Genomic DNA, 19,200 nt, shown 5'->3' with positions numbered 1-19,200 from the left:
GGCGCGGGGCGGGGCCGGCAGGGGGCGCGGTGCCGGTGCGGGGTCCCCGGTGCCGGTGCGGGGTCCCGGTGCGCGCGCCCGCCGAGCCCGGGCAAGCACCGCCGCGGCGGGGGCGGGGCGGAGCCCTGACGGACAGCTCCTCCCGCCAATCACCGCGCGGCAACGCGCGCCGCGCGCCGCGGCCCCGCCCACCCGCGCTGCGCCTGCGCCGCCGCGGCTGCCGATGGGATATGTAGTCTTCCAACTCAACGCCCTCTGCGCTGGGTTTATTTATATTATTTTTTTAAATCCTCTTCTTTCGGTGTCTTCCCTCGCCGTGGGCATGGTGAGAGACAGCGAGGATACCCCAAGCTTGGTCATCGTGGTCACAAAGCCCCCACAAACATGGGGTGTCGTGGATTTAGGGTCTCATGGTGTGCCCCACAGCCATGGGGTGCATCAACATGGCGGCGCCCCGGCTACTAGGCCCGGAGCATCCTGCCGGCTCCCAGAATTAACATTCGAGCCTCATTCCCGGCTGGCGACTCATTATTCCCGCCAGGGCACCGGGAATGTTGTTCCCCGCTCCCCCCCTCACGGCATCATCTCAAGGTGGGAGGGGGAGCAGCCTGCCCTGCGCCCAGTTTTGGGGTGAGTCACCCCGGGCAGGGCACGGCTTCCCCTCCCTGCTGACTAACGCCGGCCCCGGGGAGATGCGGCACTGGGGTGACTGACGCAGGGCTTTGGGGAGGAAAACAGCCCGGGGGCGAGCGGGGAAACGATGGCCCGGTGCTGGGCTGTGGGCTCACCGAGGGATGGAGGGGCCTGAAGCGCCGGCACAGCCCCGGGGACTGAGGGTGGGGAGGCTGGGTCTGCTCTGAGGAGAGAGAAAAGGAGGAAGAACTCAAAGGAGGAAGAAGGAAAACAGAGGGGAGAAAGAAGGGGGCAGTGAAAAGGGGAGGAGAGAAAGAGGAGAGGAAGAGATAAAGAGGTGTGAAGAAGAGAGGAAGGGAGGAGGGAGAAGAGGAAGAGAGAGGAGAGAGAAAGCAGAAGAGCAGGAAAGAAAGAAGAGAGGAGGAAGAAGCAAGGGCACAGACCAGCAGATCCCATCCATCCCCTCTCTGGCACCTCACACCCACCCCACCATCTCCCCCCTGCAGGAGGGAGGCACCAGGAGGAAGAGGGGCTCAGCACGAGGCCGAAGCACAGGGTGCTGGCAGGAAGGGGAGGAAGGCAGAGATCCCCGTCCCTGCTTTCTAGGACAGCACAGGAAGCACTGCCACCACATTTGGCCACCCTGTCCCCGGGGAGCCGGTGACTCCCTTTATTTAGAACCAATTCCCTGCTCCAAACCACCTCACTCCTGCCAGGGGGAAATCGAGGCACGTCCCGGCCCCCAGTACCACACAGCCAGGCCGAGAGATGCTTTCTGCTTTTATTCAATTAATGCAGCAATCTATACAAGAAAAAAAAAAATAATGAAACCATGAAATTCCAAACCCTGACAGTGAAGAACCAAATTCTTCCTAAGAATCAACTGGAATTAAAAGATTCCCCCACGTCAGACTGTACATAAAATAATCTCTGCTCCATTTACAGCGTTTCACACAGTACTTCTCGTATCTCAAACTTCAGAACTGTACAACTTTGTTACAAACCACGCTTTTTCCTAGGAAAAGCTTACAGAAAAAAATATTGCCACTTTCTTTTTTATTAATTTTTTTTTAATTTTTTTAAATTTTTATTGGTAACAAAAAAAAAAAAAAATTAGAATCTTTTAAAAAACAAAAAAATTAAAGTCAGACAGAACTTCTAAGTGTGGGCAGGGGAAGGAGCAGAGACATTTCTCACCCGAATGTTTCTCCTCCCAACAGGGAAAGGGAACACTTTTGGCAGGTAAAAGACTCTTTGCTGCTGGTGGGGGTCTAGACCCTGTCCCCCCACCGAGTCCTCCTCAAAGCCTGGCAGCCGTTTTGACCCGTGGGCTTGGCTAATTCCACCACTGACCCTTCTTGAGATACGGCAAGAGTAACAAACCCCAAATCCTCCTGTTCTTTGTGGAAAAGCGGGGATGAACCCCACCTTCCTGCCCCTTCCTTAGGAAAGACAGTTCTCCTGCTCTGGGCACATGGATTGTCACACTGGATGTAGCTCCCTGTTTGGGGCTGAGCACAGACACGCTGTGGGGTGGATGGAGAGGTTGGACCACACACAACCAAATCTCACACAGGACAAACCAAGGGGGTCAGGGCTGTGCATGAGCCTGGCCCAGGGGAGGAGTTTTGCCTCCAAACTCGAGCTCACCCCACTCCCTGCTCCTGCAGCCTGACCTGATGCCTGTGTGCAGCCCAACAGTGAAAACCAGAATTCCGAGCCACAGTTTCAACCAGACAGGCTACAGGAAGGATCCAGACCTCTGGATCCGTGTGAAAAATGTCTTCTGGTTTCGAATCCAGGTTTCACTCCGATGTTGTTCAGTGCAAAAGAGTTAAAAAACCATGTTATCTACACATATACATCCGTGTCTATAGAAAATGTCTGTACAAGTGGGAAGATGGCCCTGCCTGCACGCTGGGGACTCCTCTCCTGAGGGATCCTCCTCTCTCTCTCCAAGGTGCCAAGCCCCAACCAGTCAGGTTAAAAACCAAGAGCAGATCGTGGCTGGAGAGGAGCTCCTCCTGTCCCCACAGCCACGGCTGCCAGCTCTGACCCACTGCATGGATGGGAGCAGGGAAGGAGGGGAAAGCTCCTGAGCAGGACATGCAGGGATACCATAACAAGTTGGGAAAGGCATCTTGCAGCCTGCACAAGGACTGGGATGAGGTGGTGGCTGGGACCAGGCTGGAGGTGTAAGACATCAGCATGTCCAGAGAGAGAGCCAGCACCTCATCCCATGGAAGTCCTGCTCTGGGAAGCAGCTGTGGAAAGGCCGGCTGCTCCAGCTTCATTTTGAGTTGACACCAGGGTAGATCATCCATACTGGAGAGGTAGGGATAAAACTGGGAGGCAGGAGGGGAGAGCTGGGACCTCTGGCAGTGACCTCTGTCACCATCTGCACCCACAGCAGAGCCTGGCACCGTGACTGGATCCATGGCCAGGATGGATCCAGAAAGACAAAGCCATCAGGAGGAGGAGGGATCTCTGCTCCCTGCGTGCGGTTTTGCTGTCAGGGGAATGCCAAGCTGCCCAAAACAGGGGGTTTGTAGCCAAGAGCTGGCCTGGATTCACGGCAGAAAGCTGGGAGGGTGAGGAACACCGCTTCAAACGCTACGTGTGGTCTGAAAATGGCATTTTCAATTTCACAAACAGCAGAAGCACAAACTTTTGCATCTCTGGACTGACAAGACACGTTCCTCTGGAGGCTGTGCCTCAGCACGGAGCCAGGGGGGGCTCCCACCAGGAAAACCACTGGATAATCAGACAGGCACTGGGGACCTCACCAACACCCCCACAACCAGCACTGTGCTGAAGGTGATGGCAACATCCTCTGAGCTCATGTGACAAGATCCAGCCTGAGCAGAACCCCAACACGAGGAAAAAAATCAGCAGGGAAGGAAAAGGGACAGTGGGACCCAGATGTCAGCAAATGTCCTCGATCAGCACTGCAGGGAACAATGCCTGGGTGGTTGTTTTAGACCAGGAGCCCCTCAAGCCAGCAGCAAACAATTTTCAAAATATATTACATCTTTTTATTGCCAAGCGTGCAGACCATGAAGTGTGTGGGGGACACGACACTAAGAAAAACTACAATTGGAGGGAGGGCAAAGCAGTAAAAATTTAAAAATAAAGACTACTCCTTACAACTGCCAACACTTGGGTTCAAAGAATCAACTGGAGGAAGTTTTCCTTAAAAGTACAGCTCTAAATATGGCATTGGGCCCCAAACTTTGCAAACACCAAGGCTTTGGTCTGGGCTAACACAAACCAGGTGGGAGAAGAGGATGATGATGGTAGATGCTCTATCATAACTCCACAGGGCTGAATGCCTGATTCTTCTCAGCATTTCCTGTAGCAACCAGAACACTCCCTACTACCCCAGGAACACAGGCAGGAATAAGCCAGGAGAAAGCAGGCAACTTCAGTGCTGGATGCACTGAACTGGGGCCAAACTCGAGCCCTGCAGCGTCCCTGCTCCCAGAGCCAGCCTCGGAGGGGACAGAGCTGCTCAGCTCCCCCAAGGCCACAGCAGCTCCTGTTCCTGCTCCATCAGAGTGCAGCCAGTCCTTCGGGATGGGACGCTGTGCCGGGAATGCTGCACCGACTCGGCTCTCTCCACCTGGAAGGGGCAGTGGAGAAGGGCTCTTCTCGGGGGTCCCAAGGCACAGGCCCTCACAAGCACAGCGTCTCCTACTCCTCTTTGCTATCCCCAGCTCTGGGAAGCAGCACGTGCTCAGTGTGATCCCTCGCTTGGCAGCCCTGAGATTCCAATATGGATCTCAGGACAACGCTGGGCCACGTTTCCTTCCTTCTCAACCACAGCCCCCAGTCAGACCAGCACTGAGAAACCAGAGCTCTAGTACATTCTTGGAGAGGGCAGCGCGGGGACACAGGGCTGCGAGCCCATGCTGGCTTGGGAAAAGGGTCTGGAAAGGAAACCTACGGCATTTAAAACACTAAAGTGCAACAAAAATGTCCTAAACCCTTTGAAATCGATCGCAGCAAGAGGGGTCTGCAAAGCTTCAAACTTCCAGTTACTGCAGGGCACACTTAAAACAGACCCAACAACCACCAGGTAAAAAAGACCAAGGAGCCCTTTGGTGAAACAAGGAATACGAGCCTACCACAGAATTCAGAATTTCAGCTCCTGGGGTCAAACATCATATTTAGAACATTTGAAAAGGGAAAAGTGTTAAAGCAAAAAAAAAAAAAAAAAAAAAAAAAAAAGAACCAACCAAAAACCAAAACAAAAATACAATTCTTGAATCTTGCGCAATGAAACAGTTAAACTTTTTGGTGTTTTCAAAAGAAATCCCAACAGACAACCTGGCATAACTTTATCTGCTTCCTAAGGAGAGATGCCCGCTTGACCCATGACTCAGGACACCATGTGCACTGGACATGTTCCATCCTCATGTATGTCTCAGCATTCCTCCATTCATAAAACCAAATCTTTCCTGTTTACTCTTCAGCCTGAAAGGAAAAACCAAAACTGAAGCTAGATGGAAGATAGCCAGAGGGAGGAGAAAGTTTTCACAGACTGGAGGCCAATCCCATCAGTGTCGCCTCATTTTCACTTTCCTGGCGGGGCTGCCATCCTCCTCCTCCTCGTCACAGTCCTCTGTGTACTCGTAAGACCTTCGCCAATAGTTCTCAGAGCTGAAGTTGCTCCGTCTCCTATGTTTTGGTAAGAGGACTGAACGCCTGTTCTCCTCCTTATCCATTTCTAGAATCCGTGGCCTGTGGAGAGGGAGAAAACAGGAGTGAGATGGGATCCAGGCCTTCCTCCCGGACACTATGTGCAGCTAACCTGCCGTGATAGCTCTGCCTGTTTCCCCACTGCTTTCCCAGCACTGGGTACTTGGCAGAGCAGGAAGAGATCACCAAGCTGCACCTCCCTAAGGGAGCTGAGAACTTTGCTATGATGGGCCAGTTCCTTCCCTTCCCAAGGCAAGCTTTGGCCTTTACCTCCACCAGTAACACTTCCAGTCAACCTCTTTTTTTTTTTTACTTGCAGCTTGTGACCCCAAGAAAAATCCCTTGGGCAGAGGGGTCTGTCTCTGCAGCAGAATTGAGAGCACAGAGCTGAGCTCCTTATGGTGCAGGATCACACCACAGCTCCAAAATCCTTTGTCCTCTCAAATACTAACACAGTGCAATTGTTATTTCTGCAGAGCTGCCTCTGATCACTTTCTGGCAGGACTGGGTTGGTGGGCTGCACACACCATTTACTTTATCTGACTGGTTCCTGAGAGATCCCACTATGATATCCGAGAGAATTACCTGTTATACTGGAGTCTCTGGGGCCAGAGAAAGAGAAAAACATGTTTTTCACACCCATCTGCTGCAGGAGCCTATGCAAGCCATCCCCCACAGCCTGATAAGGTCACATCAGGCTGAAAAACAGCTCTGACGGATGTGCACATTTGTCCCGCATGATCGCTCCTCTAATCGGACACCGGCCCTCTGCGTGCTCCCAGGGAAGCTGCATCTGCAGCCCAGCTTCAGATCTTCATCCATCTTCCAGCCTGCATCCAGGTGAATGAACACTGCTCACAAATAAACCATCCCCACCCTCCTCCCTCCAGGACGGGTTCAAACAGGGCTGGGACTGCATGGCAGCCAAGCCCTGCGACCAAAGTCAACTTTTGGGTTGTACCCATTGTGCAGAAAATGCCATCTGGATCCTCAACTGGAATATGCAGGACAGCTGGCAGACTGGCTATCACTCACAGCCATCAGTGTGCTCACACCAAGGTGTTTAAGGGAAGCCTTGCTGCACAGCTCAGGCTTGTCTGAAACCTCAGCAAGGAGCTTCTCTGAAGGTCAGCCTTAAACATCCACACGGTCTGGTTTCTCACACAAAAATACACACACGCAGCTCTGGAATCAAAACAGGCCTGAGAAGCTTCCCAAGAAGTCCTTAACCTTTCCCAGATAGCAAACCCTCACGTTCCCTCCCAGGACTGCTTTCATAATATAGTTTAACGCAGCTGCACAGGTTGCTTGGCAATAGAGGTCAAAAATGATTAGCTGCAGGGAAACTATTGTTCTGAACGACTGCATTATCAAAAGCCAGCCAAATCTATTGCTTCTTCATTATGCCACTCACAGGATAAACAATGTAAGCTGCTTACAGCCAGAGCTCAGCCTCCACAAGTCTGGGAGGAACGTATAAAGAGCTCATTCTGATAAAACAGATCTGGGCATTGCAGAAAGCACCTGGCAGGTGCAAATCAGAATGGTTTTAAATATGTTCTGAGGCCAGGGACCTCAGCTATGCACTGATCCTCAGCTATGCAGACAGACAACATCCCAAACATGGCTCTTAGGAGAGATGATCCTACCTGTGGGCAGCATCAGGATCTGCTTTGCGATGGGACCGCTTTGGTTTCAGGATCTGGTCCCGGTTGCTTCCCGACAGGCGGTCAGAGTTATAACCTGGTGGCAACACAGAGCTACTCAGGGATTTTGTTTCCAATCGAGGTGCATCTAGTCTTGTTCTGCAAATATTGAAAGAGAAGAGAATTTGCAAGGAGTTTCTACAGAATCACAGCAGAACCCTCCACCCCAACCACACAGCTCAGGAAGAGGGGCAGGAATACCCCATGCCACAACAAGCAGCAGCTTTGTGGTACTAGAAGCTTCACAGAATCACAGAATGGATTAATTTGGAAGGGACCTTGAAGATCATCTCATTTCCAAACCCCTGCCCCAGGCAGGAACACCTTCCACTAGACCAGCCTGCTCCAAGCCCTGTCCACCCTGGTCCTGGACACTTTCAAGGATGGGGCAGCTACAGCTTCTCTGGGCAACCTGTGCCAGGGCCTCAGCACCCTCACAGGAAAGGATTTTTTCCTTATATCTAATTTAAACATACTCTCTTGTCAGTTTGAAGCCATTGCCCTTTATCCTGCCTTGGCTTAGGGACACACAGTCATGAGGTGAATGCAAAAGGTGCTGAGCTCACTGCAACCCCAGCTCTGGGATAAGGAGCAGAGGTGCTGGAGCAGCTGTGAAATCCCATGAAATCACTTGGCAATAACTCACAGCTCCAGTTAAGCCACCTGGGTGGGAGATGCCCTGCAAAAGCATCATCACCTGCAACAGTAATAACTGCTTCCACCTGGAAACTCCCTCCTGCCCACGGATCTCCCGGGGTCAGGTGTTCCTCAGCTTGACTAGGAGGTGCAAAGAGTTGTAAGTACGAGTCAGGAGAAGGTGTAGCAAACAGAAGCTGCACCACACATCCCTTCCAGCAGCTGTGCTGCAGAGCAAGCACAGCTCATCCCAAAGGAGAACTCTCACAGGACTGTAGCCATGCAAAAATTAAGGGGGAGAACCACTACTTGCTCTCCAGTGCTGCACTTTAGCTCCTGAGGGAGGTTTCCACAGGAGAATCCCAATCTAAACTTCCATTAGGAAACACATCCAGTTGCCAAGCTTCTCTCTGCCATCAGGGAGAGCCTCTTCAGCTAATCAGGGTGATGCCAGTCTGGCACAGGCAAAGCTGGGCATGGCAGCCTGAGTTTGCCCAGCATGCCAGAAACGAGGAACACTTCCACAGGGAGCTGCCAGGCTGGAGCCTGTGCTAGTCCACACTGTCATCCTGAGTTGTTCTCAGCTCCAGGGCTGGACCCAGTCCAGCCTGAACACCGAAGGCCTTGAAGATCCTGCCCGTGACAAGGGACATGGTTTAAATACCTCTCAAATACAACGGCAACTGCAGGGCTGCAGTTCAAACAAACCAACACCCAATACACTGCAAGAGCAAGGGGACATCAGCCATGCTTCCTCTGGCCAGGTACAAGGAGAGGTGACACTAAAATGGAGAATAGTGTACCTTCAAATGGACAAACTGTACTTATGAGAGTGAAAGCAGAATGGCAGCAAAAGCCTCTAAAATCACTTTATCCACCTCCCACGTTACCTGTCCCAGCATCTCATAAATTAAGAGCACCATTCCTCCCCTCCCCTGGCTCAAAGCACTTCCAAACCCTGCTGGCTCCCGGCAGCCCTGCGATCCAATACACAGGAAACACTGAGCACTGAAGTGTTTATGACCTGCTTGGTAACCACACTGCTCTGGAGAATCCTGCAAACCCCCCCTGCTCCTCCAGCTCCCACAGCTTTGCTCTCCTGCTGCTGTCAGCGAAAACACGCTCGGAGCAGAGGCAAGAGCAGAGCCAGACTCAAACGTCTGGGAATTCAGAGCCGAATATCCCAGCTCCAACCGGGACGATCCAACTGATCTGATCCAGAAAGCTCAGGGCTGATCCTCACCACGAAGAAGAGGAAGAGGACTTTTACGAGGCCGCTGGCTGCTCTCGTGCTCGCAGGCCACCAGGGGAAGTAGCTGCTTTCCTGGTTGCACAACACCCTGTTCCAGGCACAGTCGCATGATCCGGGGATCGGGAATGGCGATCCACAGCGCGGCGCAAGCAAAGGGCACGGCGGCCCCGCTGCGCGCGCAGGGACACGCAGGGGACACGGGGAGGTGGCCGTCCTGGCCCGGGATAAGCAGCAATTAATAAGCTCTATTTGGCAGCAATCACAGCCCAGCCTTTGGCAAACATCGCCACGGATTCACCGCAGCTGCGAAAGCTACGCAGAAATAATTACCAGGGGGTTTATGCTTTGCTCAAGAGAAAAATCCTGGTGTGGTTTCATCTGGTCTGTCTGTCGGGTTAGCCCCTCACTGTCTGATGGGCAGAGACACTTCTGCTCTGACATGAAGCAAATCAGGCCCCAAAAATCAGGGTGGATGGGCAAACAAAGCCAGCAGAGCTACAGGCTCTGTCCCTTCAGCAGGACAGCACCAGGTCAGCTGGGTACAACCAGGGAGACCTCACTGCTCCTCCCAGGACTTAAAGGGGGCTTATAAAAAACACAGAGAACAACTTTTTATGTTGGGAGATGGTCATAAGACAAGAGGGACCAGTGCTAAACTAAAAGAGGGAAGATTTAGATTGGATATTAGAAAGAAATCCTTTACTCATAGAGCAGTGAAGCACTGGCACAGGTTGCCCAGAGAAGCACAGGTTGGACAGGGCTCTGAGCAACTTGGTCTAGTGGAAGGTGTCTTTGCCCATGGCAGGGGCTGGAACAAGGTGAGGTTTAAGGTCCCTTCTTGCCCAGATGCACTTGGAGGGCAGCCAGGCTTGACTGGAACAATCTAACACCCTCAGCTTACCAAGGCTGGAGAAAGCAAGAGGCAGAGCCAGTTTAAACAGGTACACTGGACATCTGCACCAGTTTGGGCAGCTTTAGCTTATTTATCTGAGTCTGTCTTTTCCAGAAAACTGCTCCACAACCTAGGACAGACAGCTTCTCTTTCCCAAAGTCCAGCCAAAGCAGCTACAAGACTCGGAGATGCCTCCTTGTCAGCACTTGTGCTGCTTTTCCCTGGCTGCTCCAACACCACGAACACAACAGCTCTAAGTTCTTATCACAACCTCTCGCCCCAAACCTCACGTGGCCATACCCAGCTGTGGGGTGGTTTGGCTACAGCCTGCCTTTCATCCCACTCTATCTCCTGCCACATCTCATCCTGCCTCCCTGGGCCTGGGCTGATTTTGCTTGGCTAACGCCTCAGGGCTGCTGTTTTTCCTGCCTTCATTCCATGGGTTTCTCTAACCAGATGTCCAACTCCACTCCACTGGCTTTGTGCCATATCCTCATAATGTTGCCAGACTTGTTTTGAAATCAACTAAGCCATCCAAAAGCTCATCCAGTCTGGATCCAGACCGCTTGCCTGTGAGCCTTATGCCAGCCTGGGCCACAACCACAGCCCTGCCACCAGTGCCCACGTTTCTGGCTGGGTTTACAGGACTCAAAGTGTATATTTTCATTTACAAAGATGCTTCTTGACAGTAGAATTACTGCTAACACCTTCCAAGGCAGAGTCAGCAGGGGTCAATGTGTGGCAGTCACATTTTTTGGTCTCCTAGTAGAAGGAACTGGTAAGAGAGGACATTTCTAGGCAGAACAGGTTTTACCGAGGGACTTTGGGGTGGGCTTAGTTTACTTTGTCTCTCATTTTCTTAAGAGCTTTAGGAACAAGCACTGATTGATGAAATGCCATCAAGAGTGCTTTTCTAGAACAGGAAACCCCTTTCTAAAACAGCTTATGGAGCTTGGCTTCCCAGCACAGACTCGAAGGACAAGCTCTGTAATGAGCATTGAACTATTTCTCCCTCCAAAGCCAGTGTCTTCCTCTCTCCCCAGGAAACAAAAGCCATGATACCAAGAAAACTTTCTCTGCTTCATAGGACATTCTTCATCACAAGCACCAGCTTCAAAAGACCATCCAGGTAACTCACACACGTGGGTATCACAGGACCAGACACCTGACCACACAGCCCAAAACACGAGAGTTTGATACCCTAGGTGTTTGGAGCTGGGCAGCCAAGGGGAAGAAAGCCAGTCTGGGCACCAGAAGGTCTTGCAACCCCAGACATTGCAACAAAGTGCTGCTGCACAGAGCCAAGAAGTGATTAACCCTGCAGGAACAGGTTCCAACCACTTCCACTGCCGGGTACGGCAAGACACGAGCGGAGCGTCAGAGTGACACCTAATCAAGGTGTAAGATCAAGGCAGCAAATTAACAAGCAAGGCAGTTCTTAAGTGTTTAAGCATCATGACACCACATCCACGTTTATCTTGCTGTCTGGAGGGCTTCAACACTTACTTTCGGAGGATGATGACAGCTCTCCTCTCCTTGATGTCCTGTGGTCGAATGCAGTGTGTGATTTCGTCGGCCGCATACCCACTGACAACAGAAATAAAAAGCCACCGTCAGGGAGATGCCAGGCAGAAGCAGAAAGTGGTTTCCAGCCTCAACAACTCAGTTTGGCCAGTACTTCCTAACTCCCACCAGGAATTCCTCTTCCCAACACCACCCCCCAGCACACAGGAGCTAGACTTGCAGGCAGGAATGAACATCGAGCAAGAATGAGGACAGTCAGGGGGTTTGGGGGGGGTTTCATGACTCAGTTTTTCAGCATACCCCAGAGGAAACTGCCACCTGCTCCAGCACTCTGAATAAAACATGTAGAAATGTAGAACTGTAGATTCAGAGGATTAGTTTATGAAGAAATTAGAAAGCAACAGGGGAAAAAAATGAGCACATTCCTCCAAAGCATCATCTCAAACTTGCCTATGAGAAAAGCCATCTCTCACAGCTCAGATGTGCAGCACACCCAGACCCAAACTTGTAACACATCAAGGAGGTTTTTTAGTCACAGAGGGGTGCAGTCATGGTAAGAGCTGAGCCTCTCACCCCCTTTCCCTGAGCACAGACACCTCATCACCCTCCCCATCATACAGCACATCCTCAGCCACCACAAGAACATCACCAGCCTTAACCCACTACTCATGGGGCAACCTACAAATTCAGACCTGTAAACCAAGCTGCACTCCTCTAAAACCTTCCTGTAACAGGGTGAAACAGCTCCCTGGGCTGAGGAAAAGCCCAGGCTCAAGCAGTAGCTGTTGTCAGCAGGAGTGTTTCACTGTGTGACATGACTCCAGATACTCCACATTTTCAGCAGGCTGGAGAGGAGCCACGGCCAAGTTCCCACCAACTTCCCACAACACACTGGAGCATTTCCTGATGGCTGCTTCTGTTTCCAGCTGGGCTCCAGTGCCCAGCAGAGCAGGTGAGATCACGGTGGGTCCGTGGAGAGCGGCCACCACGCCTGCTCTGACACACAAACCACGCTGGGACACATCCCAGTCGCTCCAAGGGTGTGAGCCAGCACATCCCAGCGGTGGGGCCTGCCCTCTACCTGCCGTTTGGAGAGTGTCAGCTCACTGAGAGCCTTCTGGAGTATGGGCAGAAGAGAAGCTGAGCATCTTCAGAGCTTCCTGAAACACCCAACAAGGGCAGGAACACCTTGGGAGGCACTTGGGTGAAGGCTGCTCAAGCTTGCACACCCAGCCTGAAGCAGGAATCACCAGGCCCAGTGTCCCCACAAGGCTTTTCCATGCCACTGCTGGCACGCCAGGGTCAGGGGCTGGCAGGTTATTCAGGACACCCTGAGCAGAGAACAGAGCTCACACACACAAGTCCTCTCTGGGGACAGGACCGGGTTTCCTTGATCTGGTTAGATAACCCACCCACTCACCCAGAAACACCTCCTCACACACAGATTTACTGCTCTGCCAGGAGAGCTGAATGTCTAAGGCCAGCCCAGTTGAAGCAGGGGTGGCGTCCGTCCCCACCGTGCTCCAGGCATTGCACAACACGACAAGGGGCTTGTGATGATGCTCTATTATGTTCCTGGAATCTCCGTGTCAAGCTCCAGTGAATTCATGAATATCACCCACGTTAACATTCAGCTCAGCATCCTCAGCAGCACCCTGAACACCAGGGAAGGGTCTGCTTCCAGACCTGCTTCCTGACCTGCTCTCTCCATCACGAGGTATCAGACTGGACACTTCTTTTCACTCCTTCCCCAGATCACTTCCAGAGTGGCACCAGGAAGTTTGTGGTCCCAGATCCACATGGGCAACATCAAACAACTGCCCCACCACCCCGGTCTGAGACCATAAGGGGGACACACCAGTCTGGCCTCAGTGCCAAACTGGTGTGGGAAACTCTGCACTATATCATATATAGTGATGGAGTGCCTCTGCATGGGCAGAGAAATGAAAGAAAAGGATTATTTGGTTGCCATACTCGTGCTGCCTCGTGCCAGCATGAACTTCTCACCCACTACCCAGCTTTGCATGCCCTGAGGATGGGTGAAGGGGCAGACCCTGAAGGAAAACACCCATAATGATATCAAGGGTCTATGCACAGATTTCTTGCCCAGAGAAGAAACTCAAAACAACCTGGAAATGAAAATCATGAATTCCTGCCCACGAGAACACTCAAGTGTGACATGTCCATCCCAGAGCTTTTTCCAGAAGAATATGGGGAAGTGCTGATGTTTTCCACACACTACCCCCAAAACCAGACCCCAATTCCAAACTAACCTGTCAAACCTTACACCCCCAACTCTTCCCTGAGTCTTTTTCCATCCGGAAGAGCTGCTGCTGAGCCAGAATTGATTCACACAGAGATAAAAGTGGATATTTTTGTGCAAACATCACCAGAAAGGCAGCCTTGAAGTTCTACAGACTCTAACAAGAAAAGCTTGAACAAATCTCTGCCTCATCACCACTGGCACACGTGGAACTTCCTCTGCACCAACAGCCTGTTCTGAGGGATCAGGCTATTTTGGAGCAGACAGCTGCAGAGAGATTCCTCCAGCTGGGAAGGAAGGAGGTTCATCCTCCAGCGACTCCAACCTGCCCTGATTATGCTTCCATCAGGCACACCTCGAGACAACAGGAGGGACACACATCACAGCACTCCCCTGCCGTTACAAACAGCCAGGAGACGACCTGGAGCACTCTCCAGCTGCGGGAGGGAAGCCCGTATGGCACAAGCTCTGGGAACTTGGGAAATGTTACCTGTGCCTTTCCTTCCTCCAGCTGCACTCTTTCCAATGCTCAGACAACATACCTGGCAGTTTCAGTGCTGAGATTGGCTTCCTATGACAGCAGCTGCAGGGCAGGGATCCACCTGGAACCCCCCCATCCCGGGTGGCTCCACACATCCCCTGTTCCCTTCCTTTTTCCCAGCCCAAGCATTCTCAAAGCACACGTTCCCCAGATGAAAAGGCAAATTCCTCCGTCTCCCCCTCACTGCTTCTATCGATTGATGCTCACCAAATTGTTGTTAAAATAAGAAAAACCCACAAACGTGGTGAGGTCAGCAGCCCCTCCCAGGGAGCTGATGGGTCACAGGACACACTGAGCTGACGCTTCCTCCTGGCCTGGCTGCCACTGGGACAAACCTGCAGGAGCACCTGATTCCCAGGGCTGCAGGACGAGAGGGGACTGGAGGAGGTCATCTTCTAGATCATAAAAGTTACAAGAGCAAATCTTCCCTGCAGATGTGAAAGGAGAGGAGAAAGGGCCTTGCTGGAAGAGGGAAGGGCTCATTAGCAGGTCATGGGGTGGCTCAGCCTTTGCCTCCTGGCAGAGTGGCACAGCCCAGCCACGTGAATCTTGTTCCACCTCACCTGTCATTTGAGGTCTGAACACTTTCCAAGGAGTCTGAGGCAGGTTCAGTGTTGGCAAACACCACATGCAGCTTCAGGGCAGGCAAACAAAGTCAAGGGAGGGAAACTCTGCAAAATCCTTACTGGGTCAGCAGCTGTGAAATTAGGAGCAGGAACGGGACAGGGGCAATCTGGGGCCAGTGTGAGAGTGCTGTGGGGTCAAAGAGAGGGATTCAACACCTTCCTTTAGATCCTCAGGACTTCCACACAGCCCCCAAACACACACGGCTTCCCTGGAAGGGCAGCAGGCCTGGAGCAGCCACTGACCCAGCAGGATTTGAATCCCAGACATTACAGGCATGCCACCTCTATCTGTGCCCGTTCCCCATCTCCAGGGCAACTGCCTCCGGCAGCTGTTTACCCAGAGGAGAAAACGCCAAGTTTGGGGAGTTGACTTAGTCATGACCAAGGGCTGGGTTTGGTGACACACCCCTGAGCACGGTCTGCACCTCTCCTGCTCCTCCTGATTGCTGGGGCTAGATGGGAGACCAGGAGAGCTGCTGTGAGGCAAGGAATTGATTCCAGACAGGATCCTATCAACACAGAACAGTCACTTTGGCAGAATCTCTCCTAAGTGAGTGTAAAGTACCTGCTAACTGCTGGACCAAATTTTAAATAATCCCTGTTTTAAAGTCTATTACTTGCTGGAAGGCAGAACATCTGACCCTGATCAAGCTGCAGTGGGTGGGTCAGAAAGCAGCCCTTGGATTTGGAGGGAAAAGATATCTCAGATGTCTTCATCTGGTTTGTAGGATTGCTTCAGCCACATGAACAAACTGAGTGAGCACCTGAGTGACACTGGCCAACAACCCAAACACCCCTGGGAGACACCTCTCTCCAATTCCATGAGCCCTGAGCCAGCAGCCTCTTCCCAGCAGTTCTGAAGGAAGAGCAAGGGTCTGGAATAAGAAAACATCATTCTCTGGTCCTGGAGAAGAGAAAGCATCTCTCCTTCCTCCCAGCATCCTCCACTGCAGATCCTCCTCCAGAGTTTTTCAAGAGGCTTTGACTGCAAGACTTGAGGCTGACCCTGCATTAGCAGCTCTGCCAGAATGCTTCCAAGCAGGATAAAACTCTCACTGTCCTTAAAAAAGAAGGCCTCTGGCTGTAAAAGGAAGGACAGCTATTTATCCAGGCCTGACGAGGAAAGACAGCAGAGGGGCTCGCATCAGCAGCAGGAAAATTAGGGTAGAAAGTTTCTCTCCTGGTATCTTAGAGAAGTCAGGGAGCAGAGCAGCTGCCTCACAGCCAGCAGTCCCTCCCTGGGGATGGAGCTTGCTCTGCAGTAAAAAGATACAGAGCAGGATGGGTCCCCTTGGGTCCCATTTCATAAAATCACCCTGACCTCTGCCCCCCGAGCCCTGTCAAACCACGAGAGAACGAGAAAATGTCCTCAGAACCATTCCCAACTCCCTCTGCAGCCTCCCTCATCCCTGGCTAATCCACACAAGTTACCTAACACCGGGGTACGGCAAGGATTAGTTAATGTTTGTGCAGCTTTTCCGAGATAAAAGCGACGTGAGATCTCAGCATTTATTATTGATGCACCAGTCAAGGAGGCCGTGTGTTTGTGGGGGGAAAAATTCCTTCCCGAACCCTGCAGCGATCAATTTACAAGCCAAAGCAAGGGATTGTATTACGGCCTGGGAGCCCGGAAAACCGGCCTGGACCTTCACCAGTCCAAAAAAACTACCCCCCAAATGAGGACAGAGCTGGTAGCACTGCTGGCAGAGTCCTGGTGATCCCTGCTCCTGGCAGGGAGCACTCTGACCTTCAGGGACACAAGGGACCGGCAGCCCCAGTGCCAGGCTTTGAGCTGCCCTCCCCAGGAGCTGGACAGCAGCAGAATCCCTATGCTCCAGCCCTACCTGTCCCCTTACCTGCCTGCTCCCCCTCCCAGCCCGTACCGGGAGGCAGCGGGATTAGGAAGCAGGCATTTCCCGGTGCCAATCCCAGCTTTACTGCCGGCCAACTGCGTGACCTTGGGCAGGTCATTCCACCTTCCACGGCTCTTCCTCAACACACATAAAGTCCCTTCCTGTGCCCGTGACCCCGCTGCACTTCCAAGTGACAATCACGCGGGGCTCTGCACTCTGGTCTCCCCATCGCCACCGGGCAGGGGAGGGCTCAGCATTCCCAGTTCACAGACTGGGAAGACGAGGCCATTCACACCTTCTCTCCACGATTAAGGTCAGGTCAGAGAAGCACCGGCCGAGCTAAGAATAGACCCAGGAGCCCCGTCCCTACCAGCTGCTCCGCTCTGACCACTCTTGGGCAAAGGATCCATTTTGTGTCTCAACGAGTTATTTTAACCATTTACGGGGACTCAGTGGCTAGCTCAGCTCTGCTAGCACGCTCCCACCAGCGTTCGCCTCAAACCCCGTGGAGAGGGCACCCACCCAAATCCTCACCCACAAGGACGGCAGGACGCCTCCCCTCCCCAAAATCCCTGCTTCACCCCTCTTCCACCAGAGCACCTAGAGGCGAGGGAGACGGAGCCCGAGGCGCCGTCGGGGCGCGCATCCGTGCGCCTCGTGATCCGCGTTACACAACCGGGCCCCGGCTCGTTAGCGGAGCCTCGGCAACGCGGGCGAGTTACCTGAGCACCGTGACGCTCCCCCTCTTCACGGGCAGGAAGAGAACGGGCTCCGAGACCCTGATGGGCTTGAACTGGAATTTACACCCGAAGCAGAGCGCCGAGTCGCTGAAGAAGGACACGGAGACGATGGGCCTCTCGAAGATATGGATGGGGTCCACGTGGGAGACAATGCAGCCCCCCGGCTGGTAGTCGTTGATGACGGCACTGTTCACAAAGCCCTCGGGGATCACCCGGTGCTCCACCAGCTTCCTGATCACCAGGTCGTGCACCCACTCGGGGATGGCGTCCACCTCCCCCCGCGGGTACAGGCGCTCCTGGCCGGGGCCTCGCCGCTGCAGCTGAGACCCGTAGGTGTAGCCTTCCCCGAAAAAATACTTGTTCCGCAGCGGCGCCCGGTCCACCGTGTGCTCCTTGTAGAGCCCCTTCTCCGCCCGGGACACCACGTCCTCGATGCGCGCCTCGATCTTGGCGCACTCCTCGGCGCTGAAGAGGCGAAGCTGGCGGATGCCGCTCTTCACTTTCCGAGCTTCCTCCTCCTCCTTCTGCTCCTCGTAGTCGCTGGGCTCGGAGCCGGAGTCCTCCTGGTGCCGCCGCTTGCGGTCGTACGGCGGCTCGGGGGGCTCCCGCGGGAGGCCGCCGCCGCCGCCGCCTTTGTGGCCGTCCCGGTAGGGCATCATGGACTTGAGCTTCTCCCGCAGGTCCGTGTAGCCGCTGCCGGCCATGGCGCGTCCGCAGCCCCCGCCTCTATCGATCCCGGCGCTGCAGGCGGCGGCGGGCGGCGGCGGGGGACGCGCAGCTGCTGCTCATGGCACCCGCCGCCCTGCCGGGAGAGAGAGCCCCGCGGGACGGGGAGGTGAGGACGGGACCCCGGTACCGCACCAGACCCTCTCCCGCTCCCCCCCACCCCGCTCCTCGGGAGATGGGACCCCGCTCCCGGCGGGCAGAGCTCCCGCCCCCTCCCTCCCTCCCGGGGCAGGGGCGGCCCAGCGGACGCCACACTCACGGCTTGGCCCGGGGCGGGCGCGGACAACGTTGCCGGTGCCGGTGCTCACGCGGCGGCAGGGCCTGGCACATTCCCAGCGGCGGACCCGGACGCCCTGCCCGTTCCCACCGCCGCGGCTCTGCCCATGGCGGGGGACAACCGGAGGAGGTGGGGGGGGTCCCGTGCCGTGCCGGGGGACAGCGGCGGGCGGGGGGTCTGGCGCGGCCCTTCCCGCTACGTCACCAGGAGCCGGCCCGACATCCCGGATCGCCGCGGGGCCGCCCCGCGCCCCGCCCCGCCGCGCACGCGCCGCCACCGCCCCCGGCCCCGCCCCTCTCGCGCGCGTACGGACAGAGGCGCGCGACCCGGCCCCGCCCCCCCCCCCCCCCCCGCGCGCGCCCGCCCGCCCACCGGCGCCGTTAACCGGCAGCGGCAGCCCCGCCCCGCGCGGCGCTGATTGGCCGGGAGGCGGCCGCGAGCGCCGCGGGCCGGCGGCTGATTGGGCGGTCGGAGCGCGCGCGCGCGCGCGCGCGGCGGCGGCGGCGGGGAGGGAGGGGGCGCGGAGGTGGCGGCGGGCGCGCGGCGCCGGCGCCCCCTGGCGGGCGCGACGAGCGCGACAGGCGGGCGGGAGTGACTGAAGGGAGGGGGGGCACGGGGAAACTGAGGCACGGGCGGGATAGAGGGGAAACTGAAGCACCGGGATGGGGAAAGAGACCGGTGGGGGAAACTGAGGCACGGGAGTAGGAAACACATGGTGATCGACGGGGAATCAGACACGAGGGGCAGCATCCCCCCGGCAGCAGCGAGCGTAACACAAAACCACGGACACAGAGTCATGCCGGGCTCCTGGGCGTGTATAAAACCCCAGA

General features: G+C 54.6%; 2 protein-coding genes across 2 annotated transcripts; one reads left to right on the top strand and one right to left on the bottom strand.

Moving 5' to 3' along the window:
* Positions 1-1,400: 1,400 nt before the first annotated feature.
* On the bottom strand, positions 1,401-18,634 carry ALKBH5 (alkB homolog 5, RNA demethylase). The gene is made up of 5 exons (XM_053992175.1): positions 18,353-18,634; positions 17,350-18,169; positions 11,327-11,407; positions 6,984-7,139; positions 1,401-5,376 (listed from the first exon to the last, which is right to left on the bottom strand). Exons 2-5 carry the CDS (start codon positions 18,069-18,071, stop codon positions 5,193-5,195), a joined length of 1,143 nt encoding a protein of 380 aa, XP_053848150.1. The 5' UTR covers positions 18,072-18,169; positions 18,353-18,634; the 3' UTR covers positions 1,401-5,192.
* On the top strand, positions 18,070-18,969 carry LOC128815574 (skin secretory protein xP2-like). Its single transcript, XM_053992391.1, has one exon. The coding sequence runs from the start codon at positions 18,070-18,072 to the stop codon at positions 18,967-18,969; it is 900 nt and encodes a 299-aa protein (XP_053848366.1).
* The last annotated feature ends 231 nt before the right edge of the window (positions 18,970-19,200 follow it).

Source organism: Vidua macroura, chromosome 16 (genome assembly GCF_024509145.1).
Source record: "Vidua macroura isolate BioBank_ID:100142 chromosome 16, ASM2450914v1, whole genome shotgun sequence".
Classification (NCBI taxonomy): Eukaryota; Metazoa; Chordata; class Aves; order Passeriformes; family Viduidae; genus Vidua; species Vidua macroura.
Note: the sequence above shows the minus strand (reverse complement) of the source record. Positions and strands in the feature narration are given on the sequence as shown.

Coding starts and splice junctions, on each gene's coding strand:
- LOC128815574 (XM_053992391.1), top strand. CDS start 18,070: ATGGCGCGTCCGCAGCCCCCGCCTCTATCGATCCCGGCGCTGCAGGCG.
- ALKBH5 (XM_053992175.1), bottom strand. CDS start 18,071: ATGGCCGGCAGCGGCTACACGGACCTGCGGGAGAAGCTCAAGTCCATG. Junction 11,408..17,349: donor GGGAGCGTCACGGTGCTCAG/GTAACTCGCCCG, acceptor TTCTGTTGTCAG/TGGGTATGCGGCCGACGAAA. Junction 7,140..11,326: donor GCTGTCATCATCCTCCGAAA/GTAAGTGTTGAA, acceptor CAATATTTGCAG/AACAAGACTAGATGCACCTC.